This window comes from Dipodomys spectabilis, unplaced genomic scaffold (genome assembly GCF_019054845.1).
Source record: "Dipodomys spectabilis isolate Male_0828 unplaced genomic scaffold, ASM1905484v1 ptg000207l, whole genome shotgun sequence".
NCBI classification, from domain to species: Eukaryota; Metazoa; Chordata; class Mammalia; order Rodentia; family Heteromyidae; genus Dipodomys; species Dipodomys spectabilis.
The window spans coordinates 12,698,529-12,711,484 of NW_024870884.1; the positions used below are offsets into that span (position 1 = coordinate 12,698,529).

Sequence of the window (12,956 nt, forward strand, 5' to 3'; positions counted from 1 at the left end):
AATAAAACAAAAAATAACCCTCAGGAACAGCACATAGGCCCTTGAGTTCAAGCCCCAGGACTGGCACAAAAAAATAAATAAACAATATAAAAGTCTGAGCTGTTACACATAGCCATTAATTATCTTTTTATTGATATATACACCTTTATTTATTTACTTAATTATTGATTTTGTCAGTTGTGGGACCTGAACTCTGGGCCTGGGCGCTGTCCCTCAGCTCTACAGGGCTAGCACTCTACCACTTGAGCCACAGCGCCACTTCCAGCTTTTTTTCTGCTTATGTGGTGTTGAGAAATCGAACCCAGGGCCTCAGGCATGCACTGAACCACCTTCCTAGCCCAGATATATACTACTTTATATTGTCTACCTTAATTTATTTCTTTCTCTTTTGGATAATGAGTCAATCAGGTTTACTTGTGTTTTGACTTCTATCAGTTTGGCTGCTTTGACGATGCTTATTGCTTATTTGGTGGGCATATCCACTCCTTTTAGAGATGACATACCTAAATAAACTTACACAATCATAAGGATAATATATGTATAACTGTAGAGATCATACTAAATAATTTTGCAGAACATTTGAACTACTTTACATTCCATTAATAACATGCATGTTCTAGTTTGTGCCACTTCCTTGACAATCCTTGATGTTGTCAACTGCTTCATATTAACCATTGTGATGACTATGTAGTGGTTTTAATTTATACTTCTCTAATAAGGAATAATGTTGACTTTCTTATGATTATTGGAAGGTGGCTATGCAGGACTTTTGCTCAGTTTTCAAATGGGTTATATTCATTTTTCATTGATTTTTAGCTGCATTTTGTTCATTTGCATCTATATATGTATATGTGTGTGTGTGTGTGTGTGTGTGAGAGAGAGAGAGAGAGAGAGAGAGAGAAAGAGAGAGAGGGAGAGAGAGATCTATCATCAGCCTATAATCCTAGCTACTCAGGATTACAGTCCCAGACCATACTGGGCAAAAAGTTCACTAGACCCTATCTTAACCAATGAAAAGCCAAGCATCCAGCTGTCATCCTAGCTATGTGAGAAACAACTAGGACCACAATCCAGAATGGCCTATATATAAGTGCTAGACTGTAGACAAAAAATAACTAAAGCAAAAAAGAGTTGGGTCCTTGGAGGCAAAGTGGTAGGACACTTGCCCAGCAAGTGCAAGCTCTGAGTTCAAACCCCAGTGCTGCCAAAAATAAAAACAAATTGTTTGTTTATTTATTCATCCATTCACTCATTCATTAATACCCAGGCTATGATCCTCTTACTTAGCTTCCAAAGTAGCTGGAATTGCAAACATGAGCCATGTGCCCAGCATGACTTGGATCATATTCACTCCTCCTGTCACCGCCAGTTCTCTTCTTTCCCCCCCTCTTGTTCCCATACTCTTCTCAAATACTCCCCCTTCTACTTTTAGGTTTTTTTTTAATTCTAGATCCCTCATGTGAGAAGAAGAAATCTAATATTCCTCTGAGTCTAGCTTATTTTGCTTGACATAAAGATTTCCAGTTCCAACCATTTTCCTGCACGTGGCATAATTTCATTCTTCTTTATTGCTAGTAACATTGTATGTGTATATTTATGTATATGTGTATGTATATAATCCCACATTCTTTATTCATGCATGTGTTTTATTTTACATTTTTGTAACATTTTAGCAAGAAAATTCATTTATATATTTTTAGTTTAGAACCAGTTCCTACCCTCTTCTATGTGTATTTAGCTCCATTAAGTGACAAGACAGAAGAGACTAATACTTAATGTTGGTGTTAGTAAAGCAAATATGTACCAAAATTAAGAACTTTAAAAAAACCCAACAACTATATGACAAAAAGATCTGTTACAATGGTTCCTGCTTCACAAGAAACAAAATAAATTTAGTCCTTGGGGATCAGTGAAAGACATTGTAGTTGAAACCCATTTCAGACATGTGGACTCCACTATCATAGCCCATCCTGCAGAAGCTGCAAGGGATGTGTTGCTTCCATCCCAGATATAGACCTAGGTGGAAAGTAATTGCAATACTACGAAGCAATAGAGGCAAGGATTTATTTTAGCATAACAGGATTAAAGCAGGGAGAAAAAGAAAAGAGAGAAACATTTCTTGCTCCCCTTACAGGAAATGGTAGTTAAAGACTCCCCTATTTGGTCTGGGAATGTGGCTTAGTGGTAAAGTGTTTGCCTAGCATGCATGTAGCCCTGGGTTCAATTCCTCAGTCCAAATACCAGAAAAAGCCAGAAGTGGCGCTGTGGCTCAAGTGGTAGAGCGCTAGCCTTAAGCAAAAAGAAGCTCAGGGAGAGTGCCCAGACCCTGAGTTCAAGTCCCAGGACTGGCCGGAAAAAAAAAAAAAAAAACCACTCCTCAATTTTACGTTTTGAATTTAAAAAAATGTCCAGTCCTTCAGAAATGCTGTCAGAGTTTACTGTGACACCCATATACTATTTTAAGTTAACTAATATTTCTCATGTTTGCTTTTTCTTCCTGATTTTTCCCCCTGGTCTATTAGCATGTTAGTTCGCCATATGGCATTGCTCCTAAAAGCTAAGCATATGTCTCTAAAATATAAAGGCTTTTTCCTTTGCCATCCAGCTAATACACTCGCTAAATTTGTCATTAATGCACATTATTATATCCTTAGTCATATTTTTCAGATCTCAATAATGTGCTTCATAGTATTTGATTTGGTTTGGGTTTGGATCTGGAATTTTATTAATAACAATCATCACTTGTCCAGGCATATTAGTGTGTGCTTATAATACCAACCACTCATAAGGCTGAGGCAGGGGGGATCATTTGAGCCAAGGAGTTCAGGACCAGCCTGAGATTCCATAGTAAAAAAGAGTCATGCATTTAGTGTTTAGTTGTAATATTAGTTCCTTTCATGTAGCATACCATGAATTCTGTTTAGTTGTAATGTTTCCTTAGTTCCTTTTAGGTAGAACTCTTTTTTAGGGTTTGGAAGCATGTCTCAGTTGGTAGACAATAGCCCGTGAGCAGAAGCATCAGGTATCAAGTTTGATTCTGTCTTAGACTAAAAAGGAAGGAAGGGAGGCAGAGAAGAAAGAACAGAATTCTTTCTTAACTTTAGACATTCATGTCAAATATTTATTTGTTTGCCGGTTGTAGGACTTGAACTCAGGTCCTGAGTGCTATCCCTGAGCTTTTTCATTCAAGTCTAGTGCTCTGCAACTTTGAGCCATAGCACCACTTCTCATTTTCTGGTGGTTAATTGGAGATAAAATTCTCATGGACTTTCCTTCCCAGGCTGGCTTCAAACCGTGATCCTCAGATCTCAGCCTCCTGAGTAGCTAGGGTCACAGGTGTAAGCCACTGGCACCCAGCCACATCAGATATTTTTTTTTTTTTGATCCAGTTGTGGGGCCTGAAGTCTGGGCCTGGGCACTGTCCCTCAGCTCTTCAGCTCAAGGCTAGCGCTCTACCACTTGAACCACAGCTCCACTTCTCGCTTTTTTTCTTTTTGCTTATGTGGTGCTGAGGAATTGAACCCAGGGCCTCAGGCATGCAAGGCAAGCATTGAGCCACCTTCCCAGCCCCAGATATTTTTAATATATATATATATATATGTATATGTACACATGTACATATATAGCACATTTTTTAACTACTTTTTATTAATCTACTGAGGGGCATCTGGGTTGGTTCCATATCTTAGCTATGGTAAATAATTGGCTGCCATTGTTTTTAAGAGTCAAGACTTATCTTTAATTCTCAACTTCACTCTCTCTGTGATACTTTTTTTTTTTTTGTCCGTCGTGGGGCTTGAACTCTGGGCCTGGGCGCTGTCCCTCAGCTCTTCAGCTCAAGGCTAGTGCTCTACCACTTGAGTCACAGCACCACTTCCGGTTTTCTGGTGTTTAATTGGAGATAAGAGTCTCACGGACTTTCCTGTCCAGCTGGCTTTGAACCGCAATGCTCAGATCTCAGCCTCCTGAATAGCTAAGATTACAGGCATGATCCACCGGTGCCCAGATCTCTTTGTGATACTTTTTTTTGTGTGAAAATACTGTACAGAGGGGGTACAATTACATGGGCAAGATGAGTACATTTCTTATCAAGCATTGTAGCCTCCTCCTTTGTTTCCCCTTCCCATCCTTTCCCATTTCCACCCCCACCCAGTCCTCCCCGCCCACACACCAAAGTTGTAAAGTTTGTTTTCAACATAGCGACTTGTACATCTCATTGTTGCAATGGGTCCACCTGTATCCCTATTTAAACGATTTGTTTTTCCCCTTCCCCTCCACAAATTATACCGACATCAAATACAGTGAAAGCAGGGGTTATAGCGTGGGGGAGGGACATACAAAGCAATCTTCGTGATACTTTTATTGGAACCTCTGTTACAGGAGGGCGCAAGCCCACTCCCCATATATGCTGATGCCTTAGAAGACTGACAGGACTCTGGGTACATAGTGTGTAATTGTATTACAGCAAAAGTTTGAAGAGTAGAATGTACAAAGGGAAAAAGAACATGGAGTCAAGTCCACTGAAAACCAAGCCCGAGGTTCCCAGGGTCCCCACGAGGGGGCCCCAGCGGATGGGCTCGGTTTCTCTGACCTGTGACTACGTGTGAAAAACGCCTGTTCCAGGCTCGAGAGCGACCCTGTGCACGGGGTTTTATCTGGCACGCCTGTGTGGACGCCCTTGGCTTGGCATGTGCAGTTTCCGCTTCCAAAATAGCAGGCGTTCTGCAGAAAGCATGCTGTTGCACGGCAGCTGCGGTGCTCAGGTCCGCTAAGGAAGGGAAAGGCATCCCAGAAGTCAGTGCTGCTTAGTCTTGCACGTGGTACCTCTCAGCGGTAGCAGGGTAGGCCTGTCAACTCTTGAACAATCAATCATCCTCGTAGGAAAAATTGTCGACGATCTGTAATAAGTCAGCAGAATCATCCCTAACGTAATCAATGTTTTCTTTTCCATAAAACTCTGAGAAATACTCAGTAATGAAGACAATAAGTAAAACAACTATTGTGCTTGACATCTTCAGAAAACTAAATAAAGCAAGACAGCTTTTAAGACTTTAATCTTGAAACATTTTCATTAAGGTCATAACAATGCTCATGAGTGTCGCTGGTAAGTAACATTTTTCTTTGGTTCATTTGTGTTCCTAGGTAGAGACAAAGACTGTGTGAAGGAATGACATGTCCCCCTTTGCTTGCAGCCTAAGAAGGTCGTCAGGGTGAAGCCCCGCCCGCCCGTGGCTCCGCGGCCGGCCAGCGGCTCCTCGGCGGCGGCGCGGCACCGGCTGCTGAGAGTCCTGCCACACATCGGGCAGCCCTGCCCGCCCTCCCCGTCGGCCGCGCCTCGGCCCGAGGCCTCCCGGAATGCAGGTGTGACAGCTCAGCCTTCCGCCGACAGACCCCCGCCGTCCGCGTCAGGCGCAGCGCCCCGTGGGGAGGAGCCCCGGGAGCGGGGGCCGCGCGCGCACCCCCGCGCCGAGTCCGCGCTGGTCCGGGAGGACTGCGTTCTCCACCTTGGGTCCTCCCTGCCCCGGCGGACAAAAGCCTTCTCGGGGACCCAGCCGCCGGGCAGCGACGGCGACTCCGCCTTGGCCCACGCTCCGGACCCGCGCGTGCCCACAGAGCCGATCCCCGCCGCGGGGCCCGGGACCGCACCCGCGGCCGGGGGCGCGGGCGAGCGCAGGGGCGGCCTGGACGGGGCCCGGAAGGCCAACGCCGAGGCCGCGCCCACCACTGGCGAAAGAGGGGCGCGAGCCCCGGAGGCGCTCGCAAACCCCTGCTCCAAGGCGGCCAGCGGCGAGCCCCGCAGCGCCCCGAGTCCCCACAAGAGCAGGCTCCTGTCGCCGCTGCGCTGCGCGGCCGCGGCCCCGCTGCACCCTGCACTGCTGAAGCCGCCGCGGCCGGCGGTCAAGGCCCCGCCGTGCGCTTCGCCATGCGCCCCGCCAACCGCGCGCCGCCCGCTGGACACGCGGGCCCCCGAGGCCGCCTTCCCGCGGACCGCGCGCCTCCGTGCCGTCAAGGTGGACTCCCCCGGCAAGAGGCCCGACGTGATCTCCAAAGGGGAAGCGCGCGACATCACGGAAATGGCCAACAAAGCCTCTAAAGAGCCCGTGGGCTGCGTCAATAACATTGGGTTTTTTGCTTCGCTCGCGCGGAGCGCCAGCAGAGACAGTGTGCAGAGCACGAGGGGCTCCAGCCGGCTGCGGCCCTCCGCCCTGGGGCTGGCCGCCAGCCTCCAGCACTTCCAGGAAGACAGCGCCAAGAAAAGCTCTCCCCAGAGCGAACCCGGGGAGGGTTTTCTAGTAAGTATTGTCCTTTCCATGCGCTTTTTCCCTCTTGCAGTGACAGCCTGTTTAAAGCTTGGTTTTTGTTTAATTCCTTAGATTGGATATTTTTGGCAAAGTTCTCCGGAAAAAAAACAATTAACTAGTTTGTAGGAACACTCATTCCCATCCCCCCTCATCCCTCCACCCCCCCATCCCTCCACCCCACCCCCCATCCCTCCACCCCACCCCCCATCCCTCCACCCCCGCCAGTTCTGGGCTTGATCTCAGGGCCTGGGCACTGTCCCTGAGCTTTTACTCAAGGCTAGCACTCTACCACTTGAGCCACAGCGCCACTTCTGGCTTTTCCTGTGTATGTGGTACTGAGGAATCGAACCCAGGGCTTCATACGTGCTAGGCAAGAACTCTACCACTAAACCACATTCTCAGCCTTAGAAATCTTTTTAATGAGTTTTATTTTATTCTATTTTATTTTGTGCTGGCACTGGAGGTTGGAGGTTGTCCCTTAGTTCAAGGGTGGTGTTCTACTACTTGAATCATGGCTCTGCTTCTGGCTTTTTTTGGCGGGGGGGGGGGGGGGGGGGTCAGTCCTGGGGCCTGAGCTCTGGGCCTAGGCACTATCCCTCAGCTCTTCAGTTCAAGGCTAGCACTCTACCACTTGAGCCACAGCGCCACTTCCAGCTTTTTCTGCTTATGTGGTACTGAGGAATTGAACCTAGGGCCTCATGTATGCAATGCAAGCACTCTACCACTGAGCCACCTTTCCAGCCCTGCTTCTGGCTTTTTTTTCTGGTTAATAGTAGATGAGAGTCTCACAAACATTCCTGCCCTCTTATCTCGATTCCTGAGTTGCTAGGATTACTCATGTGAGCTACCAGCACCTAGTTAATGATTGAATTTTATTAGTTATTTTTATTTTTATTTTTTTGCCTGAGGCTTGAACTCAGGGCCTGGGCACTGTCCCTGAGCTTCTTTTGCTCAAGACCAGCGCTCTACCACTTGAGCCACAGTGCCATTTTTTCTGTTTATGTGGTATTGAAGAATTGACCAGGGCTTGATGCATGCTAGGCAAGCAATCTACCACCAAGCCACATTCCCAGCCTAATTTTTTTTTTTGTCTGTCCTGGGGCTTGAACTCTGGGCCTGGGCGCTGTCCCTCAGCTCTTCAGCTCAAGGCTAGTGCCCTACCACTTGAGCCACAGAGCCACTTCCAGCTTTTTTCTGCTTCTGTGCTGCTGAAGAATCAAACCCAGGGTCTCATGCATGCAAGGCACGTACTACCACTGAGCCAACTTCCCAGCCCCCTGATTGAATTTTAAATGAGTTTGTCCTAAATTGAAAACTGTAATATGAAAAAGTTCATATGGTTTATCAGTTTGCTTTTATTTGTTTGAGATAGGGTCTCTTCTAGCCTCAAATGATGTAGCCCAGAATAGCCTTGAGCTCAAAACCTTCTGTCTTTGCCTCCTAATACTGAGATTTCCAATGTTCACTACCAGATCCAATGTTATCTTGTTTTTCTCACTATTTTTTTTACTTTCTTTTTTTTATTGTGAAAGTAATGTACAGAGGGGTTATAATTACATGAGCAAGATAGTGAGTACATTTCTTATCAAGCATTGTTGCCTCCTCCTTTGTTTCCTCTTCCCTCTCACTATTTTTACTAGTGCTTTTTTTCCCAAACTAATAACTCTGAGCCATCAAATTATACTGTTTTAACGATAATAATCAGGGGCTGGGAAGGTGGCTCAGTGGTAGAGCGCTTGCCTTGCATGCCTGAGGCCCTGGGTTCGATTCCTCAGCACCACATAAGCAAAAAGAAAAAAGCCGGAAGTGGCACTGTGGTTCAAGTGGTAGAGTGCTAGCCTTGAGCTGAAGAGCTGAGGGACAGCGCCCAGGCCCAGAGTTCAGAGTTCAGGCCCCACGACCGGACCCAAAAAAACAAAACAAAACAATAAAGATAATAATCACAGTGTTGCTGTAAGTATGAATCAGATTCCAAGTTAATTAATTTAAAAATAGATTAAATAACTTAAAATTGAAGCCTGACAATGTCTTCGTAATAAAATACAAATATTTCATGTTTGGTGATTTCCTCTATTCTCATTGACTCACCTCTGTAGGTGTTTTGTGTTTTAATTGTAGTCTGCCCGTGGTAGTGGAATGAATGGAAATAATGCAGCAGCAGGGAAAAGAGTCGGTAAGCTTCATATAATTTTTAAATAAATATAAGGCCAGTAATCACACCATTATCATTACTGTTGAATTTCCAAAGGTACGTGAGACAGTCATTCTGTAGTATGAACCAGGTAAATTCAATCCTTCAACTTTTTTCCTTCAGAAAGTGATTATATAAACAGACTATTGTTATCCGTTGTCTGAGAAAGAGGAATGGTCTCTATGAAAAGATAAGATTATTGAATAATTAGCATGTAGCTTTCAATGCCTGCTCTGCCCTCCTTGTGGCTATTCACTCTAGGTGGTCTGCTGGATGGTTCTGAGGCATTTCCCTAGAAAGATGTTCTTCTTGATTAAGAAGCATATTAAGGGTCCTTTTGGGATAAACTGGCTAATTAATTCTGGATAAAAGAGGAACTATCTCTAGAAGGAGTTCTTCCCATGGCAAAGGAAGAGGACTAGCTGCAGTGTTACCGTTCCCTCCTCACAGTGGCAGCACCTTCAAGCTGCTGGGCTTGATGATACAGTGAAGAAATTCATTCATTATATTCAGACTGTTTTCCTTCTTTCATGCTTTAATACCCAGACCAAGGATAAACAAAACTATTACCAAAGGTGTAGCCACAGAATTGAAAAAAAAACTTTATATACTATGATTGTCATATGAGTTTTGTGTTTTTAAAGACACTTGAAGATTGTTTTCTATTCCTTACCAAGAGGGTCAAGATGGTAAAGTCCTAATAGATCAACTTTTTTAAAAGTTCTTTTTAAAAAGTATTTTTGTTGGGCTGGGAAAGTGGCTCAGTGGTAGAGTGCTTGCCTTGCATGCATGAGGCCCTGGATTCGATTCCTCAGCACCACATATGCAAAAAGAAAAAAAGCCAGAAGTGGTGCTGTGGCTCAAGCAGTAGAGCACTAGCCTTGAGCTGAAGAGCTGAGGGACAGCGCCCAGGCCCAGAGTTCAGGCCCCATGACCGGACCCCCCCCCCCAAAAAAAAGTATTTTTGTTATCTTTAAGTAGTTGTACAAAGGGGTTACTATGCAGCATGTCAGTTTATCCTGGTCGTCGTTCTCCCTCATCTTCCCCATCCCCTCTATTTTGCTAGTTTCACAGGATTTACATTGAATATTATGAATCTAATTCCCCTCCCCTCCATTTCTCTCCTCATTCAATTTCTTCTTTGTATCTTAGTCTTGCTAAATAGCCCAGGCTGGACTTGAATTCACCATTTTCCTGGCTTAGCCTCTCAAGTATTGAGGTTACATACAAAGGCCACTTGCCTGGGCTTCTTACCTTTTTATTCTTGTGCCAGTTCTGGGGCTTGGACTCAGGGCCTGGGCACTGTCCCTGAGCTTCTTTTGCTCAAGGCTAGCACTCTACTACTTGTGCCACAGCATCACTTCCAGCTTTTTCTGAGTAGTTTATTGGAGATTTCATGGACTTCCCTGCCCAGGCTGGCTTCAAACCACAAACCTCAGATCTTGGCCTTCTAGGTAGGTAGGTTTACAGGCATGAGCCACCAGCACCCAGCTGCTTATCTATTTTCAAGTACAGTTCAGTAATATTAAATACATTCATAATTACTACACAACCATCAATTCTCCAAATGTTGGTGTAAAACAAGACTGATTTGTGCTTTTGCTTACAAGTAGTCCACATTTAGAATCATGTACCTGCATTAATCAAGGTGTTCTTTCTCAAAACAGGAGAATGCCCTCATCACCTCCCACCCGTGAAAGCCCCCCTTCAAACAAAGAAGAAGACAAAGCATTGTTTTCTTTGTGGAAAGAAAACAGGACTGGCTACTAGCTACGAATGCAGGCAGGTTGGCCAACTAGAGAAGCTGAGATACTTAGCAGCCCTCAGACTCATTCCTAAGTGGGTGGAGTAAAGAAAAGTAGAGAGTTCATAGTTTCCCAAAAGGAAAAACTGACCCTCAAGCTACTCATTAAACTAGGAGACTTAAGCCAATGGGAGAATGTACTTTTATCTAATGTTAAATAGAGTGGTTTGGGTTTGAATGTTGCCTAGAAGAGCCTCTCTTCCAAGATTCTATTTTATTGTGCCACACTAGGGCTTGAACTCAGGGCCTTGCGTTGCCTTAGCTCAGGGTTGGTGCTCTACCACTTGAGCCACACCTCCAGCCTGGCTTTGTGCTACTTATTTTGGAGATAGAATGTCATAGACTTCTGTTCAGGCTGGCTTTGAACCTCCATCCTCAGATCTCAGCTCTCTGCATAGCTAGGATTATAGGTAGCCACCAGCACCCAGCTCAAGATTCTCTTTTAAAGTGAAAAAGAAAAAAGACTATAGTGAAAGTTAATTTACTATACATTTTAGCAATAATAGGTTATAGTTACTTCAAAAGAGTTGAATACTATGTTTTTAAAGAATGAATTTTTCTTACCATAATTATGTCTTACATTACCACTTATTGTTATCTTCTAGGGGTGGTGTCTGCCCTGGGGTGAGGCAGACACTGAAAATGACTTTGCTTTTTAGAGTGGACTGTGTTCTAATGAATATCGCTTCCCTTGTTGCTAGAACCATTTTTCAAGTTCTCTCATTCATAGTATAGTTAGATTTTACATAATTTTTTTTTTTGTTTGGTCGTGGGGCTTGAACTCTGGGCCAAGGCACTGGGCCAAGGCTCTTCAGCTCAAGGCTAGCGCTCTACCACTTGGAGTCACAGCACCACTTCCAGTTTTCTGGTGGTTTATTGGAGATGAATCTCATGGACTTTCCTGCCTGGGCTGGCTTTGAACCTCGAGGCTCAGATCTCAGCCTCCTGAGTAGCTAGGATACAGGCGCGATCCACCAGTGCCCAACAGATTTTATATAATTTTTATGAGACTGAATTTCTCAAAAATTCATCAAGTATAGGAAGTACAGTGAACGTGTTTAACCAAGTTTCAGTTTGCGTGCTTTGTAAAGGACTCTTTCATACTGTATTCTTCGCATAAAATTAACTTATTCTTTTGGAGCGGGCTCTGTCTGTGCTTGTGAGTGGAAGGGAAATGTCAGCACTGACATTACTAAAGAGATGCAAGGGGCTCCTGTTGGACTGCCTAAAGTCAGGCTCTTCTAAAGAGATGAGCCTTTCACAGAAATGCCACTGTTCACATAAACTTTTTTTGTGCTTTAGATGTGGAAACAACTTCTGTGCATCTCATCGCTATGCAGAAACTCACGGCTGCACCTATGATTACAAGAGTGCAGGGAGGAAATACTTGCAGGAGGCAAATCCTGTGGTTAACGCACCAAAGCTTCCAAAAATCTAACTTTCCCCTGCACCCCACTGCTCTGCCCGAGGAATCGCATTATATTGACAGAAGACATGTTGCTTAGACTGCATTATTTTTGTTCGTCTCCAAAAGATTTGCCAAATAAGAGCATATAATGCATACTGTTGAAGAATGAGAGTGCTCCTGTATTTGATGTCTTTATTCTTTGGTAAATCAAAACTTTTTAAAGTAGTTTTAAAAGCTTTCCACTATAGCTTTGTTCTTACATGTCTGTGTTAAGTGTTTTATATTTGCTATTACAATTTTACTAGACATATCTTCAAAAGATGCACTTGAGGAAGCTGCTGTTGGCTGTGTAACCAAGCTCCCAGGCTGTACAGAAATGAGTGGTCGTGTAATGGCACTATACAAAGTGACCATATTTTGTCTGTATTTCTTTTTTTGAGGGGTTGGGGTAAGTAGGGGTATTTTAAAGATCCCATGTGTGAAAGTTTATGAGTTTACTGGCAAGTTCTTTTTATTTTCAAACTACTTTTTATAAAAAAGAACATTTGGTTTTCCAAATATCTATATATTTCTTCCATATTTAGATTAGCATTCAGATATGTATCCATTCTCTAAAACACATCATGTTGATTATAGTATATATTTATTAAAATACTACTTTTTAAAAGGTGGTTTTTTTATAAGACAATGTCCTACTTGTCATTAAATACAGGAACCACCTTTTTTTAAAAAAAGAAATGGCTACACTTGAAGCAAAATTTTACAGCTTGGCTTGTTTTTCTTATATATTGAGTGCTACTACCAGAAGAAATTCAAATAAATATTCAACTTGACTATGAGTTTATTTGATTATTTACAGTAAACTTTCTAAATATATTTTATAAAACTGTTAAATAAATTAGTCATATATTAAACTTGGGGAAAATGATTAGCAGTATAAAAGCATTCTCATCTCAGATGTAATAAATGGATCATCTAGACTTGTGGGCCAAGGCATACTGCCATAAATAATTCTCTAAATATGAATGCATATAGCAGGCTTGATATGTACTTTGTGTTCTCTGTTTTCTTCAGTATAAATAAGTACATAAATAGTCAGAGAGCAATAAGATGTTGGGTTTCATACACTTACCACATTCCTGTCTCTCAATTAGCCAGAAATAAAACCTCAGGCTAGTGGCAAGAAACAGTATATCAATCCAGCCATTAACCAGCCTTTTAGAACATAAAGAATAATTTAGCATAGAGAAT

General features: G+C 43.5%; 1 protein-coding gene across 6 annotated transcripts in view; it reads left to right on the top strand.

Moving 5' to 3' along the window:
• The window catches only part of Zfand4 (zinc finger AN1-type containing 4), a 46,996-nt gene extending 34,458 nt beyond the window's left edge, over nt 1-12,538 (top strand). For 2 of the 6 annotated variants that reach the window (XM_042696547.1, XM_042696552.1), the window contains 4 exons: nt 5,193-6,293; nt 8,421-8,475; nt 10,161-10,275; nt 11,600-12,538. In XM_042696547.1, coding sequence (XP_042552481.1) covers nt 5,193-6,293; nt 8,421-8,475; nt 10,161-10,275; nt 11,600-11,735 — 1,407 coding nt within the window. In that variant the 3' untranslated portion in view covers nt 11,736-12,538. Of the gene's footprint in view, nt 1-5,192; nt 6,294-8,398; nt 8,476-10,160; nt 10,280-11,599 lie in introns of those variants that run through there. The other 4 variants (XM_042696549.1, XM_042696548.1, XM_042696551.1 and 1 more) reach the window with 4 other exon arrangements.
• The last annotated feature ends 418 nt before the right edge of the window (nt 12,539-12,956 follow it).